Raw genomic sequence first — 17764 nt, forward strand, 5'->3', positions numbered from 1 at the left:
CTTCACGCCCCGTTCTCTGCGGGGGTTTTCCTCTGTCTGCGCAGAGGAGATCCCTGTAACTGCAGAAGCTGACAGCGCCGAGGAAGCCAGGGAGTGGGAAGGTGCTGCCGCCCTTTCCATTGGCTGCGGTCTCGGGTTCCCAGCTCTGATGGAAAAAAATTCACCTTGATCTATTTCTTCATGGTCTTTCTTGGTAGAGCAATCTTATGGGAAGCCTTTAAAAGTCAAACGTAATGCTTCTCAGAAGAAAAATTAAAATGTTTTAAAGTAGATCTGCGTGTGTAAAACCGAAATACTGTAAAAGATTAAGACCCTTGCTCATCAAGTGTGTCATTTTAGCATTTGTGGGGAGAATAATCCTTTGCAACTACAGCATCCTAAAATAGATTCATAAATTGACAGTTAAGAGCATAGCATAGGTAAGGCTTCAAAGAATTTCCAGGTTTTGATTACTCAAATTACAGATAATTTTATTTTGATCTCAAAGGTTTTGATACTGAACTGGATTTGAGGATGGTGGTGTGGACATTTGTGATAGCAGACCTGGGCTATTGGAATTCATGGTCCTACGCAAAGCAGTCTGCTTTTAAGATCAAAGATCCTGGGAACACAGGATTGAGTTCAAAGGGGTGGAGATTTGCTAGTTTAATTTTTTATATAACAGGGGGTCTTGAGAAATGAAAAGGATGTCTTTGTCTTCAGCAGGTCTTAATTAAAGCCTTGGAATCCCATAGTATGTTTTGGAAATCTGCATGTTTTCCAGTAAGCTGGAAAGCTTTGCTCACAGTAAGTTGTTACTCATTTCGGATTGCTTAACCTGTTGATTTGTTTGAACAAATTGCAAGAGTAAAAGTAGAAAATGTTAAAACTAGTCTTTTGGAAATTTGTACTTTTTAGTGCCACTTTAAGTAAAGTGTTTAGGCTTGCTGAGTTTTTGTAACTTTATTGCAATTTGTTGTAACAAATTAAGTTCTTCAAACAATGCAAGAGAACTAATGGTAAGTGATTAGATACTTTAGAGTGCCCTGGAAAACCTGCTGATTTCCAATCGCTTAATAATTCAGCTTGTTAAATGTGACCTATGCATCTAGTTGTTTAAAATCATAGTTAAGACTTCCTTCATTCTAACAGGGTTACAGCTTGGGCTTGCAGAACTATTGCAAAGGTAATCAGGCTTTGATAGCTTCATCTGACATAATTACAACCAGTTAAATGTTCACATAGCAGCATTTTTCTGTTCCTTCTGCTGACCTGTCCTGTCCTGTCCACACCTATAATGCTGAATCACTGGCTTCTGGAGAAAGCCTGGACAGCTGTGCCAAGCTGTCTGTGTTCTTGGTCTGAAGGACAGGGTGGTTTGTTCTTCCCCCCGTCTTTAGGTGCAGTGCAGTCAGAAGTATTTTTTTTTAGACAGCAACCTCAGGGGTGCAAGATTGCAGGTTATGTCAGTGCTAAGTGGGAGTATCTATGCAACATAAATATGTTTGCTGAAACCATGTTAAAATGTGACAACTCTGACACATCCCTGTTCACAAACCGATGTGTTGTCGCTCACACACCAAGAAATGTTCACCATACTCTTACCTATTGCACGATGAATAGATTACAGGTCTGGCGATACTCTCTGCTCTTGTCAGGACAACACTGCATACCAGGGGACCTAAAAATGTTAATTTCTTATACTGGAAATGTGTGGACCAGGTGTGCTGGTGAATCTGTTAAGACAACAGTTTAAATAGTTGCATAATGTCTTATACTTTTAACTTCTCTAATGCTTATGAATCGTCATAGAAATTTCCTCTTTTTCATAAGTATTAACTTATTTATTGATACTTATTAATGAATTTATTTGCTGGAATTAGGTTCAGGGATTCCTTTTAAGGTAGTATTTTTTCATGTTTATTTTGTTTAATGTGACCCACTATAGGAGAAAGTAATGTTTTCAAAATACTTACACACTTTTTCTTTTTTGTGTGCCAGCTCTGTTCCCAAGAAAAAACATCCTTGGGGCACCCAGGCTTTCTGTCTCTCCTTGCTGAGACATTTCATTTATAATGTCTCAGGTCCTTGAGAACAGCCACAGGGAAAAATGTAGTAAAATTATCTGGTGTATCTGTGTATTAGTCCATATTTCAGCTTTCACACTCTCCATATATCATGTCTTTTTGGGAGGAAACGTGAATTCAGGACTTAATGCTTGCTGGTGTTTGCATTGTTTCATTTCTAGCTTTTATTTCAGCTTTATTTTTTTTCTCTGTATTACTGGAAGAGGAGGGAAAATAACAGAAACCATATATTGAGAAATTAAATTACCATGAGAAATTAAATCCTTTACCATGAATAATATATGTTGGCAGAAATGGGCAAGAGATGCTCACCCAAGAAAAAATGGTTAAATTATTGTATCATCAGTAACTCATCCTTCCTAACAAGGTAGGATAATAATTAGGATGTGTCCCCCTTTATATTTTGATCTGTATATTTAGCAATTAGTGGGAAGTGCATATATTGAGGAAAATATCTGAAAGGTTATCAGGTGTAATGGTCATATTAGACATATATATAATAAACATAATAATGGCTTTAAATATGCGGTCTCTGCAGTCTAACTGTGTTGGTCTGGGATGCCTTCCCAAGTACCAATTGTACCATCAAAGATCATTGCGTGCTTTTAAAAAAGCTCAAAGTTTCTCTTTTCATGGCTCAGTTAATTTGTCTTAAATAATTTGTACTTACAGAGTTTCCTATAAATTAATGGTTAGGTATGGAGTTGAAAAGTCTATAAGTCAGTTTTTGGCATTTGGTTCCCAAAAGGTGTCTTGTGGCGAGGCTTTTGCTGCTGCTTTTTTAAATAGAGATGAGGAAATGCATCTGTTGTCTTGATTCATGAGGCACCCTCTTAGTCTTTGGAGAATGGTACTTGGCTTTTACTGTCTCGTGGAAGTTACCGTTTTCCTTTTTCATGTTCTGTCAAAATCATGGGGCAGGGGGAAATATCTTTTTTCTTTAAACTGCTGTTGGTATTCAGCTGCTGTATCTGGTTCTTCTGGGTTTGGGTTTGCCTTTCTTTTTGGATGATAATTGACTGACTTCAGTCAGCGCACTTGACCTTTCAGTGCACATGACTTTCATACCTTAAATTTATCAATGTATTGTATTTTTTCTACTGAAATGACTGTTCACTACCTTGTAGTAAAGTGTTTTTCACTGATAGAGAGGAGGAGATGCTGTAAGCTCAGACAGTTTGGTAGAGTGGTCCTGGGCATGGCAGGGATGAGCCTTCCTTTGAGGGAAAAGCACCAGGGCTTCGCTGCCCCACTGGTGAGTAGCTACACCACCAAGTCGTACTTGGAAGCACTCAGTCCTCCCTGGTGTCGTGCTTTGCCCGCTATGGGTGTTACTGGACTTTGGGAAGCAATCCACAGGACCTTGTTGTGCTGAGCTAATGGGTATTTTTTGCTAAATTTGGAGATGACGTCTGTTCTTGTGGAAATGGGAGGCTTCAGTATTCCTTTGTTTTGGATAAAAGTCGTGATGCAGTCTGTCTGATTGGCAAACAGTCATTTTAGATATTACATGGTAGTTTATTGAAACAAGTCTTCAGAGAATCCCAAAGAGAAGTAACTCTTAGCCTTGAGCAAGGTCCTAAATTAAGACACTAGTAACTACTTTTTAACGATTTTCATGTAGGAGAAAAAGAAATCATTGCAGTATTTAAATTTAAAATTTGGACTCTGGTACAAAAAAAAACAGGTAGAAGGATAAATGCTTACAGGCAGCATGAAGGCTGTTTTAAAACTATTATAAAGCACTTAGAAAGCCTTTTTGCTGCTGCTCAGAAATGATTCTAAAATGATCCAGAAAGGCAGCAGAGCAAAGAGAGTGTTAAAGGTCATACTTTTAAATAAAAAAAAATACTAACCAAACAACAAGAGTGTTGTTTTGGGAGGCACAATGGAATAAAACTGAATTCTGGTAAGTTAGTGTTTGACTGGCCTTATACTCTTCTTTTTATTGAGAGGGAGAATGGTTAGAGTGAATGAATCTTAAAAACAACAACAAACCCCCCAAAACCCCACCCAAAAATGGAAGCTTGCCTTACTTTCAGTAGGGCCAGTTGGCAGCTCAGGCTTGGGAAGGTAAGGCTGGAGCAGAAAAATCTGGCAACTACTTACACGTGTGTTTGTTGTGTAAGGAACTAAGAACTCAGTCGTCAATTCTTAGGCCTGAATGGGACCAAAGAACTGTCTCGTTGAAATGTAAGTGGTTTCAGAACATATCAACAAAACAAATGTTCAAAAAAAATATCCCAGGACCAGAAGATATTTGTCTAGTGGAGCTAAAGGAATTCTTTGGGGGTTTGGGGTGAAAAATTGCGGATTTATTTTCCATAGCCTGTGGCATAACTCATCTTCTGAGTCTGAGAAATGGAGCACAGCAGCATTTTTTTAAAAGCTCTAGATTGAACTGGAGAGCTGTAGATCCGTAAGTTTAATTTAAGCAGACTCATGGCACTTGTAAGAAAGAGTGGACTAACTCTGTCCCTGGGGAAATACAGTACTAAAGAGGAGTTGGTACAGTTTTCATAGATGGAAATCAAGATAAATTGTTAGAATATTTTTGAGGAGCTAGTGAGCTGGTTGATACAGGCAAAACTATTCATTGGTTCCTTCATCAGAGCCTTTAAAGTAAGCAAAAGAGGAAATGTCCTCTTTTGGATCAAAATTAGTTAGGAAAGAAAGGATCTTAATAGGTAATAAACTTACATGGTTGAGGGAGGTTAACATCTGTCATCTGTGCTCTTTAAACCTATTCATAAGTTAGTTAGAAAACAGAATGAATGGCACATAATAACACTTACTCAGGATAGCAAACTTCCAGAGATGTTTCAGAAAGCTCTTGCTACGCCGAGTGCTTGGGCAAAGAAGTTGCAGGAGGCACTGTTCTGATAAAGGCGGAGGAGACGCTGCAAGGGAAAGAACAATTCTTGCTTAAAATGTAGAGGGCGGTAAACTTGGGAAATACACAGTAGGGTCTGTATGGATAAAATTCTGAAAATGTTAGCACAGTGGCAGCCAAACAGGCTGATAGGAATTTAGGGATTATTAGAAGATCAGTTTAGAAAAGAGAGAATGCACCATTGTCATGGTTTAACACCGTGGTTTGACCGTCATGCTGTTATATGCACCTTGTGTTATATGTGTATCTTGAACAGCAGCACGTAATTTTGGTCCCCCTTCCTGATTTTCTTCTTTATCTAAAGATAGGTTCAGAGGCAGAGAGTGGCTTTCATGCAAGGTGGAGCAACAAAGATGAGAAATGTGTGACTTGGAAAAAGGGTAGCTGAGCAGGGAATAGAGTTAGATACTGCTTACCTCATGAAGGGTATTTAATGGAAAAGTTGAATAGGAAACAACTGTAATTCTTGTCTCCCTGTGAAAAGGAGAAAAGCAGTAATAATCCAAATTTTCCAGAAGTGAATGTAAAGGAAAGATGAAATATTTTTTCATATAATGTGTAATTAAAATTGTGGAATTCATAGCAGTAAGATGCAGTGGAAGTGAAAACTATAAAAGTGTCTATTCAGGGTCTGGAGAAAATAGTGAAAAATAGTTCTATCAGTGACCATAAACATGATGGGTTGGATGAAAGTCGATAGGAAATCCTTAAACCACCCTGTTTGGAAAACAGGGAGTATGGGGAGGGAAAGACCTATGAATCCATCATTGCCAGAAGCACATTTAAGCCCTAAATAATCTTTTGGCATAACACACGATGGCCATTTAAATGGGAGGAGCATCTTTAAATACATTTCAAACAAACAGTTATATTTTTCCTGAGAGAAACATCCAAAAGCATCAACAGAGTTAATTGAAAAATTACACAGACAGTATAAAAGGTGAATGGCATATTAGGTGTATCAATAGTTCATTTGAGATTTAAAATTCCATGAAACTTTTAAGACTGTGTGGTAAGTAAGGATAAAATAAATAGTGCCTGCAGTGCTTTTGTATGGTTTCAAGGTTTACGGGGTCATTTTTCCTTGCTTCTAGAAAGCTTGTTTATATGGCAGGTGGCATGCATTCAAAGAAACTTGAGTAAAGGGATGGGGTTTGTGGCATTTAGGAAAAATACCATAATTCACAAGAAACTGACTTTGCTGAATCTGTGCTTTCTTGTTTGGGATGAATAGGGTAACTTGTATCTTTTGACAAGTATTGATTGTAGCTTTCTGATTCAAGTAGATGCTGCTGTGTACTTGTGCTTAACTAATATTTTCAAGGTTGCTGGTCCATAGACCATCTGTGATGTCTTTATGCTATTTCTTTTCAAATCTGTTCTGCCAAATGCAGAAGGATAATTGGATATATTCTGTCCTCATAGCAGTCATGGGTGCTACATCTCTTTCTTCTGTATAGACGTTGGCAGAGGCGTGAAAAATCCAGGGACAGACTGAAAGATGTGCTAGGTATTAAGCTTTGTCATTCTTCTGAGTGACAATACACAGACAGCAACACATTTATAAAACCAAAAGCCCACAAAACCTGACCAAACAACAGAAAAACTGCAGACAACTATGCTGTCGTGGTGATAAACCTGCTGACAAAATGAAGGATGCTGGCCTGTCTTTTCACAGAACACCATGGTTGTATTGATATATGGCATCACTTAGTGGAGACAAACATCATATACTGTTTCATGTATACCTACCACCAAGGCAACAAATTCTTTACAAACACAATGTCTGTGTTCAGTAATCTTAGTAATGTGAGATGAGACTTTATCTGTGAAATCAAAAACACTTAAAACACAAAATGCAATCTGGGACGTTTAAATATGCTTTTACAGCCAAAGCTGAGTTCATGGGACACGTTGTGGGCTCCTGACTGTAGAGGGAAAATGGCTAATTTTCTTTCACTGTCAAAGAAGAAAGGATCGTATAAGTTTTAATGTATTAAGAGCAGAAAATACTTTGCTTGTGGAAGTAGAGTGCCTTGTACGGTTAATCCCTGATGCTTTTCCCTACCATTAGACTAGAGGCTTTGATCTCCTCTTGTTTCATGAGCCTGTTCCAACTGGGTGTCTCTGATACAAGCCAGATTTAACCAAGGTTATTTAAATGGGCATATGTATCAGCATGGTTTAAATTTGCAGCATCTACATGTAAGATTTTATTAGCAGCTACTGTTGTACTCAGTTACTAGGCAATGTGAGATCTGCTTTGGGTCTAGAAGTAGCATGTTTGTGTTAGTTGCCATACCGCACCTCTCAGCAGGGATTATTGTTTTGGGTAAAGTGCCATGCTAATGTAGTTTTTCTACTTTTGAACCACTTTACAATGTACTGTAAATTTACCTGTTCAGATTGGTGCTAACTTTTGGATCTCTGTGGCGTGCTTTATTGTAAGGTATAAATGTACCCAGAGGCTTGTAGAAAGTCGGTTTAGAACTACATTTAGAGGTTTTGGTTTTGATATCTGTTTTAAGTAGTGCTGCAGTATAAAGGAAAGGTTTTTTTTTTTCTTCTTTGTAAATGCATAAACAAATAGTAATAAAAACCATCAAAACCTTTTTGTTAACAAACCCCCAGAACTATTCACTTTTTCCTCCCCAGTATTAGTGTTTAAATTTTTGAATCATTGTAATTAAAATTATCCATACATATTTTAAAAGTGAAATTGATTAATTTTTACTAGTAAGCAACAGTTTGTTTTAGAAAATCCTGTATGTTATTGTAAATCATGATGTGTTACCTTTGTTCTAAGATCTATACTTTTACTAATAGGATATAGTCTGTTATTCTGTACTGCAGTGTGTATTGCTTTAGAGATTCATCTCTAAGTGCTTTTCTGCTGCTTACCTTTGCTGGGAATGGAAGAAGAGAATCCTTTAATGACCAACACCATGTTATTTCCTTAGGGTAATTCCTCTTAATTACCATTCTGTTACAGCCCTGAGAGCACAGGTTGTGCAGAAAGACTTTAAAACATGGATTATATTTCTGTCTTGGAACACATAATGCTGCAATTCTTTTTCCTTGGGCTATAACATTCTATTACTACTTCATCAAAGGTTTAATTAAACCCATTAGTTTGCAGAAATCGTCTACATGCTTCAAAAATTATCATCCTTAACCTATTAAAAGATGTTATTTGTAATACTTTTCAAAGGTGTAAGTTCTAATATAGCATTAACTATTGTTGAGACAAAAATTAAAGTATAAAATGGAAAGAAGCAGTTTTTATAGTAAGTGTTACTGTTTTATTCAGCTGGGTGATGCTGATAAAATCTTTAGCTGTGTTTTATTCTGCCTTCTCTGAAGATTATTCTGAAAAAAAAAATCCTTCTTGAGCAATAGGAAAATACAAGTATTGTGTGAAAAGCGTTTTGTTAAACTTTGAGGAACTAGTTTTAAGACTTCATTTTTTCATGAGGCTTAACTATTTCTGATACTAACACTCGTGATTTTTGGACATTATGGATAACCTCTGGATGTACAGTTTTTAAGTTGAATCTTCATAGGTATATTAATTCAAATAATTTGAGACAGTTCTTTCCAGACACTGGACAGAAACATCTGTTTTTATAGCCTTCCAGAAAATGTAACTTGCTAGATGAAGTCAAAGCTGTAGTTTGTTAAAATAGACAGAATTATTTTTTGTGCAAATCCAATCTGAAATATATTGCATGGACATAAGAACTTTACTAAGAGAGGAAAATTTCATGTGCTATGTGCTTAGAACCCCTGAAATATTTCTGAACTATCATAAGGAAGAGCTCAACACCATCTTTCTGAATTCTGAAGCCATTGGTAGTTATAGTAAGTAATGATTTGCATGTAGGAGAACAGCTGGTCACCTCAACAGGCCATTCTCTACCACATCCTGCATCTACCCATAAAACCTCCAAAAAGAAAAAAGGGTCATCTTTCACTTAAGTAGGTCATTATCCAGGAATAAGACTAGAACTAATGAAGCACAATTCCTACGGAACTGTGTCTTGGAGGTGATTGACTTTGGTTCTGGGGAGGTATGATCTCGAGTGTGTTTGCAACAATTAAAGCAGGAGAGATCTACTTTGTGAATTGTCTGGTCTCTCATAAAAGGATGAGCTCAACTTTGTATCACTGAAGGCAGTTGTGGGCCCACAAATGACATGTTGAAAAAAGTGGGGGAAGAAATGGCCTAAAACTAATTTTGTACAGATTAATGTAAACTTCCAAATAATGCAAAAATAACATTAAGAGAACACGAAGGTTGGAAAGTCAAGTTTAAAAAAAAAACAGTAAATGATAGAATTGATGATTTCATGGTCATAATTAAGTGTTTCTAAAAATGAGTTAGATTTATCTTGGTAGAAGGATGGATTTCTCTCTTCAGAGACAGATGTATGTTTTTAAACAATTGTTGTGCATGGAACAGAAGTGGTTGTCTTTCAGCTTCTTAAGTACATTAAATTTATTAACATTTGGACTACACGGAATTTTAACACTTCCAAATGAAACTTGAATCATTACTAGAGGAGACTAGAAGAAAAGGCGTGTGACATTTCTTTTGTGTTAATAAAATACTTTATGTTCAAAGATAAAGTGCCAAGTTTGTTCTGCAGTGTGTAAGATCAAGGCACATTTCTCAGCTTCGTCCTACTCAGAAACTTCTCTAAGAGGAAGAATAGACAATTCTCCAGTTTATTTTCTAGTATAATTTAACTTCAGAGAATATATGCCTGTGATTTATGCATCAGTTGTTTCATTGATAGATTTTCATTATTACGTAAAACAGAAGGGTAGCAATGTGTTGCTAGTAATCTAGAAGTCAATTTAAATGAAATCAGTGAATGTTTTAGTATTTAATCATTGATTTTTGGAATGTAAAGTTTAACTTTGGAGAGTAAGAAAGTGTGAATATCTACAAGCGGATTCATACTACCAGTTATTCTTCTCTTTGAATAGATAGGTTGCTCCAATTTTTCTTTTAAAACATATTTGAAATAATATTTAAATGGAAAGAAATTGAATGATTTTGCTCAGCTTTTACTTCATTCTTTTAATAGTGCTATGGTTTTGGGTTTTGGTGGGGGGTTTTTTTGTTTGTTTTTCTTTTCAGATTAGTTTTATTTCCTGTAATCCTGCATGAGTGCGATGATACTCTGATGTACTGCTTAGTGGCAGTTTTGATGTATCATCTTCTCCCATATCCCACGTCCATACTTCATTTGTGGAGTAACTGAGGTGCCATTGTTTGAATTAATGTAAGCTGCCAGCCGTCACATGTGCTCTCTGGGCAGTTTGCTGGGCCTGGGTTGGTCCCCAACCTCAGACCTCTCATCTGCTCCACTTCTTTGAGATATGGACCACATACGGCTGCTTTTGTGCTGTGATCCAGGACCCAAGGACTTCTGACAAGTTCCAGTAATTTTTAAAGTTGTGTCTAGTATATGGACTTCTGTAGCTCTGCATAGCCTGCCCTGTTCTTCATTGTCCGGAATACTTACTGTCACCTGAAGGCTGCATGACTCCATGAATTACCTTATTTTCAGTGTAATTTATGAATTTGTTAAATAGCACAGATTGTAGTGGGGCTCTTCCAGTGACTTTCTTCCTTTCCAGGTGCTGGCTATTACCTCCCTTTGTTTATAGTCCTTTAAACAGTATTGTATCCTTTTCTTGCTAGCTTTTCTTGCTAGATTTGTTTGGGGTTTTTTGGTTGGTTGGGTTTTTTTTGTTTTTTGAGTCTTTGATGATGGGCTTATTTTAAAATGCCTTTTGCAAGTCTGAGTGGATATTAAATGGATCTCCTGTAACCCCAGTACCTGTTGAGCCCTTCAGAGAATGACAGTATATTGGAGAGAGATTATGTCCCTTTGCAAAGGCAGTTTTGACTCTTCCAAATGTTGTGCACATTATTGTGCCTTCTAACACAGTTCTATAGTTTCTACAAATTTGCACATTATAGATGTTAATTTTTTAAATACATAGGTAGATAGCACTATTCCATTGAGTTTTTAATGATGTCATCAAGTTGATGGAAAGACAAATGGGCTACTTTGGATAGCAGCTATTCCATGATCTAATCCGAGATGGAGTGTATTTTTAAAACTGCATTATTGTGACTACTGTTTCTTCTTCTTAAATTTTAGCTGTCCCTTTTCCACCAACACATCGCTTGACGTCTGAAGAAGTGTTTGACACAGATGGAAGACCACGGGTTGACATTTTGAAGAACCACTTGATAAAAGAAGGCCGAGTGGATGAAGAAATTGCACTTAGAATCATCAATGAAGGTGCTACAATATTACGGAGGGAAAAAACTATGATAGAAGTTGAAGCTCCAATTACAGGTAATATTTATAAATAATGTCACTCATAATTAAATTTGAAAAAAGCCAGATTTTTTCAGCAGTAGATTTTGTCTTAAAAATTGCTAAAATAAAGTTTTTGTATAATCTTATTGAATTATCCCTCACAACTGCTTTTCCTTAACAGTATTGAAATGGTCTGAAAAAATATGCTATACGTTATTTTGAAAAATGAAAGCATTAAACCTAATGGAAAAAAATAGTATGATTGATATTAAAATGGCAAAACAGAAAGTGGTTAAATGCTGATGCCTGCGATGTTGTAAGTGGAAATTAAGATATCTAACTGGAATAGAAAAATGAACTCAGAATTATCCTGAAATCTAAATATGTGAAGAGAAACTAATTGCTGTAGTTTGAAGCAAATACTGTGAACTAGAATTCTGAATGAAAAATACACCTTTATAGTTCCTCTGTAGGTGAGACTGACAATTGTATGTAAAACCGTGTTCTTGTTGGGGCAGTAGTACTGGAAAGTGTTGAAAGATTGTTTTAGTATCTCTAATGCACCAGGACCAAATTCCCTGTGGACTCTCAGGGGTTTTTTGGAGTATTTTCATGGTTTAACAAGTTCTATTTCTGTTTGACCTGGTGAAAGGTAGAACTGATGTCCTTTAGTACTTTTATTCATAAACAATCCAGACTCATAGAAAATAGTTGACATTGCATATCAGTTATTTGTGAAAATGAAAGTAGATTTGATTTTTGTGTTCAAATCAGATTTTCTTTCATTGAATGTGTTTTCTTCTAAATGGACCTACATAAAATTAGTGTCTGAAAAGCTTCTTTTAGGGCATCAGCTTGCTTTAATTTGTTAGAATCGGGTAAATGAAAACATTTAAGCAGTACATGATTATTATTGACATTTTTTTAAAAAAAATGAATGATTGAAATGGTGGAAACCACTGAGTGACTGTCTAAACTCAGAGTCTTTTGAAACTCCAGATAAAGCTCAAAATTACAGTGCTGTCCATATGTTTAGAATTTTTATATTTCTGTTTATTCAGGTAGTTACCCAGAAATACTGGTACATTGGCAGCTGAAAAAGAAGGAACATTCTTGCAGTGTTTGAGTAGAAGTCTTAAGAAAAGTGGCATAAAAGAGGACACGTTCTGTTTAGTCTAATATTTTGTAGGTCATGAAGACAAATGGTCTGCTCCAAGAGAGTAACAACCTTTAAAGTGTGGCATGCCGTATCCAACATTTCTTTCCAAAATTAGAACAACTTTTTTCCCCCAAAAAAATATTTACTGATAAACTGAGGAAGATGCTGTTTGTCAGTTGATCAGTGACATTTTGCATCAATGGAAGGCGTAGTCTCTCGAATTCCTGTGAATTCTTATCAGCAATACCTCATGCAGAAGTGAGAAGGGAGCTCCTGACTTCCATTGAGCTGGGAACTCCTGTGGGAATGAGGAGTTAGGAGCAGTTGTCTCTTCCATACATTTTAAATTTTTTTTTTTTAAATTGTGCAATGACCTGGCTTTGCTGTATGCTCTTCAAAGTCTTCCCATCTGCTATCTTTGGCACTTCTGCCTTAGGTTGCTGACCAGTGGTCTTGTCCTGTCTCATATTCTAAAAACACAAGAAAAATCCACTGTTGAAATAGTGAACATGGTTTTTTGAAGGAGAAAAGTAACTGATCAAAGAGAAGATATGATGATATTAAAAGGTATGTTAGTCTGACTCAGAAACAAAAGCATACTCCCTGCTTTTTTCAATCCCACATGGACGCAGGAAATTGTTGCAAAGCAGCAGTCATTTTCAAATATGCATACCAAGGAGAATTTGCAAAGATGCCTAAGGGGTTGGGGAGGACAGTAAAGAGCTGCTGACAGCTTTCAAGACCTCAATGCTCGGTGCATTAACTGTGTTTGAAAAATACTCCACAGTCTGCTAGACTCAAATAGGGCTATCATCAGTGTTGTTAATGGTAGTGAGGACAGCATCTTAATGAAAAGCAAAGGGGGAAGCTTCCAAAATTTCTGTTATTCCTGCTTTATACCTGCCTTTCCTCTTAATTAGAAGTACTTTGTGGCTGTTTGCTTAACTATAACTTAGTAACTTTTCTGTTAGATTTTTTTTAAATTAATTTGAACAAAATTTTTGCTTGCAGTGTGTGGTGATATTCATGGCCAGTTCTTTGATCTAATGAAGCTGTTTGAAGTGGGAGGATCACCTGCTAACACAAGATACCTCTTCCTCGGTGACTATGTAGACAGAGGTTATTTTAGTATAGAGGTAACTGAATATATTAATCTGTTTTGTCCTAAATTTTTCTATAAGCACACTTTCATGGAGGTTTTCAAATGAAATTTTAGGTCTGCTTTAACATGCGAATGTGTTCTTCCTTGCTGTGCTTTCTTCTATGACAAAGGCCTGCTTACAGGAGGATATCGACCAGCTGTTTGGACTGTCCTGTTGAAATCACCGGACTTACTCATTTTTCCTCCCCTTTCTTTAGTTAGTTTTTAAAAAGTTGATTTCTATAGCATTATTATACATAATCCTGCTTCTCTGGTAATATGCAGGAAGGTGTATTTTTCTGGTTTTGGAGAACAGGTGAGTCATGACTGCAAGGTCTTTTATTATAGCTGTTTATCTGTATAAAGTAGATTCATTTTACTTATGCAATCAACTTTTTTTTAATAATTGTTAATGTTTTTCTGTACTAAAATTCTGAGGGCGATTACAAATATTCCCTAAGGATGACCTGTGTTTCTCCCGTTAATTTTCCAGGTATTTTGAATACAAATAATTTTTTAATTTTCAGCATGTTAATAAACAGTATGTTACCTTCCAGAAATATTCACTTATTCACATCAATTAGTTTCAGAGCTATGATTTTTAAGTTAACTGTTCTTCTGGAGCCAGCTTGGGAAGTGCCTCAGCTTGGGATCTCTTCATAGAGTGGCATACCATTTGAAATAGTATTTTGCAAGTCATGGTGTGTGATACTTCATTTCTATATTAAAATTATGCTGTTCTAATAACGTGTGGAGGTATATACTGTGAAGGGCATGCACAATGCCTTTTGGGGTTGTTAGGGATGGTGGACAAACAGGAAATACAGCAAAAGTGATGGCCTCAAAGTAATTTATATGGAAAAATTTCAACAGGCATTCCCTATTTATTAATCTAATCATCTTGGCCTGTTCTTGATGATAACAAATAATGTAACTCTCCTTGAAAAGGACATTTACGTAGCAACAATGTATGTTAATATATTGAAACATGGTATGAAAGCTTTTCAACCATTATACTTACAAAAAACTTGTGAACAATGGATGTTCTTGAATATATTAATAAGAACAGGCTCAATTTTTTTCCTCATATGATTTTAATTTAATTTTTAATATAATATTTGGCATACTAAATGTACTTGTGAAATATGTAAAGATATGCTAAATATACTCTTGAAAACCAGTCCAGGGTTCTTAAAAGTCTTGTCTGTCTTCATTGAGATAATCTGCTCTCTTCTGCTCTGAGTGGCTGTTGGAAAATCAGTAAAGTACATGGCAGATTATCTGAATGAAGTTGCATTGCTGCAAATGCACAAAGATGGGGCTATGTCTTGTGATCCTGTTGAGAAAGAAAATAGTAGTACATGAAAATCAGCCATTTGTTCTCTACTTCAACCTTAAAAAAAATTCCTACTTAAGTTTTTGCCTTAATTAATATTTAGGAAGTTTAAGTTGACCTCCAGGAATGTTCATATATGGTTACTTTAAAATCTTTCTTAGTAATTGGAAATGTAATATACTTTTGGTAAAATAGTTGACTTTTCACAGAAAAGTGAAGGTGAAATTTTCTAAAAATGTACAAACAGTGAAATTTGATTTTTTCACTAATAAATTCTTAGTCAGTCTGTCCTGAAACATCTTTAATTGCATTGATATTTTAGTAGTAACCCATTTCCAATTAAAAAATGTCATCACTTCTAATAGAAAAGATAATTACGTGCTACCGTGATTGTATATAACAAACTGCTGGGATCAAGATGGAGTCCTTCACATAAGTGTGTGCAAATTCTTCTTTTCTATGCTGGAGGTAACAGGACACAGAGAACTCTGACATTAGTCTGTCTGTATTTAATAATAATAAAAAATAAATATGCCAGTACAGGAAAGGTTAAAAAAAAAATTCTTTTTGTATTTAGTAGGTAACATGCTTGAGAATGTGTAAATCTCAGCATTTTAATCAAATGTAGTATCCACTGAAAGGAAAGCACTATTTTGCCACTTTTCTATTAAATGTTTTCAAGGTTTCCAGCTTTTATACATTTTTTATACAAACCGACTTAACTAAAACAGTTCACAATTGTAGAATTTGCCAAATTAATTCATGTGTTCATTTGATGATAAGCAGTTGTTTTGTAAGAAACTGATTATGCTCTCTGCTGGGAAACAGTTTTAAGGTCTGGTGACTTTGCAATATATCAGGATATTTTAGAGTTATAGAAACATTGGAAAGCAGGTGGTATCATTATAAAATTTACTATTTTGCATATTTTTACTAAGAAGAAAAATTCAGGAATTATTTTAGCTAAACTTCACAATAGTCTTCTTCACAAAAGTCTTTGATGTATTTCTCCATGTTTGCTGTGGTTTTTACTTTTGTTTTCTTTCTTCTTTCATGTACTTACTATTCTCTGCAAAATAACTTTGAAGAATGATAGCTTCAGGGTACTTGTATTGATGAAGAACAATAATAATAACAATTTGCAGGTGACTTCAGTGTAGACTAAAACTTCTGGGGTTTTGAGGTTTTTGTGCTCGGTTAAAAATACAAGAATAAGATTTGAAGTTTAAGAAATACATTTTGCACAGTCAGGATTGCTGGGTGGTAACAGGCCCTAAACTGAAAAAAATGTGCATGTTCTGTAGCTCTGCCCTCAACTCTGTTCACTGCTGATGTTGCAATAATAATGATATATGGAAACTTAACTTCCTATAATTTTTTGAGTTTGCTGCTTGAACACTGAACCAGCTTTCCCAGTTTGGGGGAAAAAAAAGTTTACTCTGTCCATTCTTAGTTTAAAAACGGTCTCCAAATGATATACCTGACTTTAATGTAAATTGTTCTGTGGGGTTTTTGTCTTCAATCTCTATTAACAGATGTCTGCTTTACTTCTTATGCCAGTGTTTAGAATCCTATTATAAAAGCAGATTTTAGGCACAAACACGTAAATTATTTGTCTAGATGAAAGTGTTCTGCAGTATAATTCTGCTGAGTTTATTTTATTATTGAGTGTCCAGTAAATATAAATATTTTTTCAGCATTCTGTGAAGCTGTTCTTAAGAAAAGTAATAAGCAATTTGCATAACTCCTGTCCAGAACTGGACTCGGGGAAGTAGTCCTGTATTTTAAAATGTCACATTAAGCTGTACTTGCTTTTGAAGCTGTTAATATTCTTACTCAGTGTTTCTCAGTAATAATTTTTAAAATTCTTAAAAACTACTGTATTTTACTGGATATCTTTGTTTTTCAACAGTGTGTGCTGTACTTATGGGTCCTGAAAATTCTCTACCCAAGCACGTTATTTCTTTTGAGAGGCAACCATGAATGCAGACACCTAACAGAGTATTTTACCTTTAAGCAAGAATGTAAGTACTGTCTAAGAACATAAAATTAGCTTACTTCCAACCTGCTGATGTTTGGACTGTCAATTTGCTTGAGAGATGTTTGTCTGTTAGTTTAATTAAGGTCTTGCAAACATTTGGAGGCCCCATTGACTTCTGTAGAATTGTTTGCAGTTAAGCATGGCGTTGGAGTGCAAGTTATGTAGAAGACTGCTGTCTGTAAAGATACATTATGGAGTAAATTTTGATGTATCAATCCTGATTTTAAGAACCTGGGGAGAGGAAGGTTATTTTGCTCTCTTGGCTGTAATTGGGAGTGCAAAGTAACTTGCTGAGTAGCATTGTGAAGCTAGCAAGAAAACCCTACTGCTCAGTAATTTTTTTTCATTTGGGGAATTGATTTCAACTCTACTAGTAAGATAACACTTTCGGAGATGTCAGCAAGCTGTTCCTCCATTTGGAGGCCTGTGTAAGTATTGATCCAGTGATAAATGGATCATTTGCCCTGGTAGCACCCTCTTTGATGTAGTTAAAAGTGATGTAATCTATAAGCAGTTCTTAGCTTTTCACTGTAAATGAGAAATCACGAACTTCTCAGTAGTGTTTTACACTGACGTATGCTGTATAATTGTATAACACAAAGCAATTCTGTGATTTTTTTTAAAAAAAAAACCAGTTTCTCCACACTTGAGATAACAGAAGAAGAAATGAAAAAAGTTTCTAGTTCTGGAAGAGAGCATGTCTTAGAAATGTGCTTCTTGTTGTGGTGTTTGGAAACACTTGTTTAAACCCAATAAAATTCATTGCTTTGGGGTTTTTTTAAGC

The 17764-nt window shown here is 35.7% G+C and overlaps 1 protein-coding gene across 7 annotated transcripts in view; it reads left to right on the forward strand.

Moving 5' to 3' along the window:
* The first annotated feature begins 717 nt into the window (after positions 1 to 717).
* The window catches only part of PPP3CB (protein phosphatase 3 catalytic subunit beta), a 69938-nt gene continuing 52891 nt past the window's right edge, over positions 718 to 17764 (forward strand). For 5 of the 7 annotated variants that reach the window (XM_035897301.1, XM_035897302.1, XM_009642007.2 and 2 more), the window contains exons 1-4: positions 718 to 786; positions 11139 to 11339; positions 13474 to 13598; positions 16852 to 16963. In XM_035897301.1, coding sequence (XP_035753194.1) covers positions 753 to 786; positions 11139 to 11339; positions 13474 to 13598; positions 16852 to 16963 — 472 coding nt within the window. In that variant the 5' untranslated portion in view covers positions 718 to 752. Of the gene's footprint in view, positions 787 to 11138; positions 11340 to 12898; positions 13030 to 13473; positions 13599 to 16851; positions 16964 to 17764 lie in introns of those variants that run through there. The other 2 variants (XM_035897303.1, XM_035897304.1) reach the window with 2 other exon arrangements.

Source organism: Egretta garzetta, unplaced genomic scaffold (assembly GCF_000687185.1).
Source record: "Egretta garzetta isolate BGI_Z169 unplaced genomic scaffold, ASM68718v1 scaffold56, whole genome shotgun sequence".
NCBI classification, from domain to species: domain Eukaryota; kingdom Metazoa; phylum Chordata; class Aves; order Pelecaniformes; family Ardeidae; genus Egretta; species Egretta garzetta.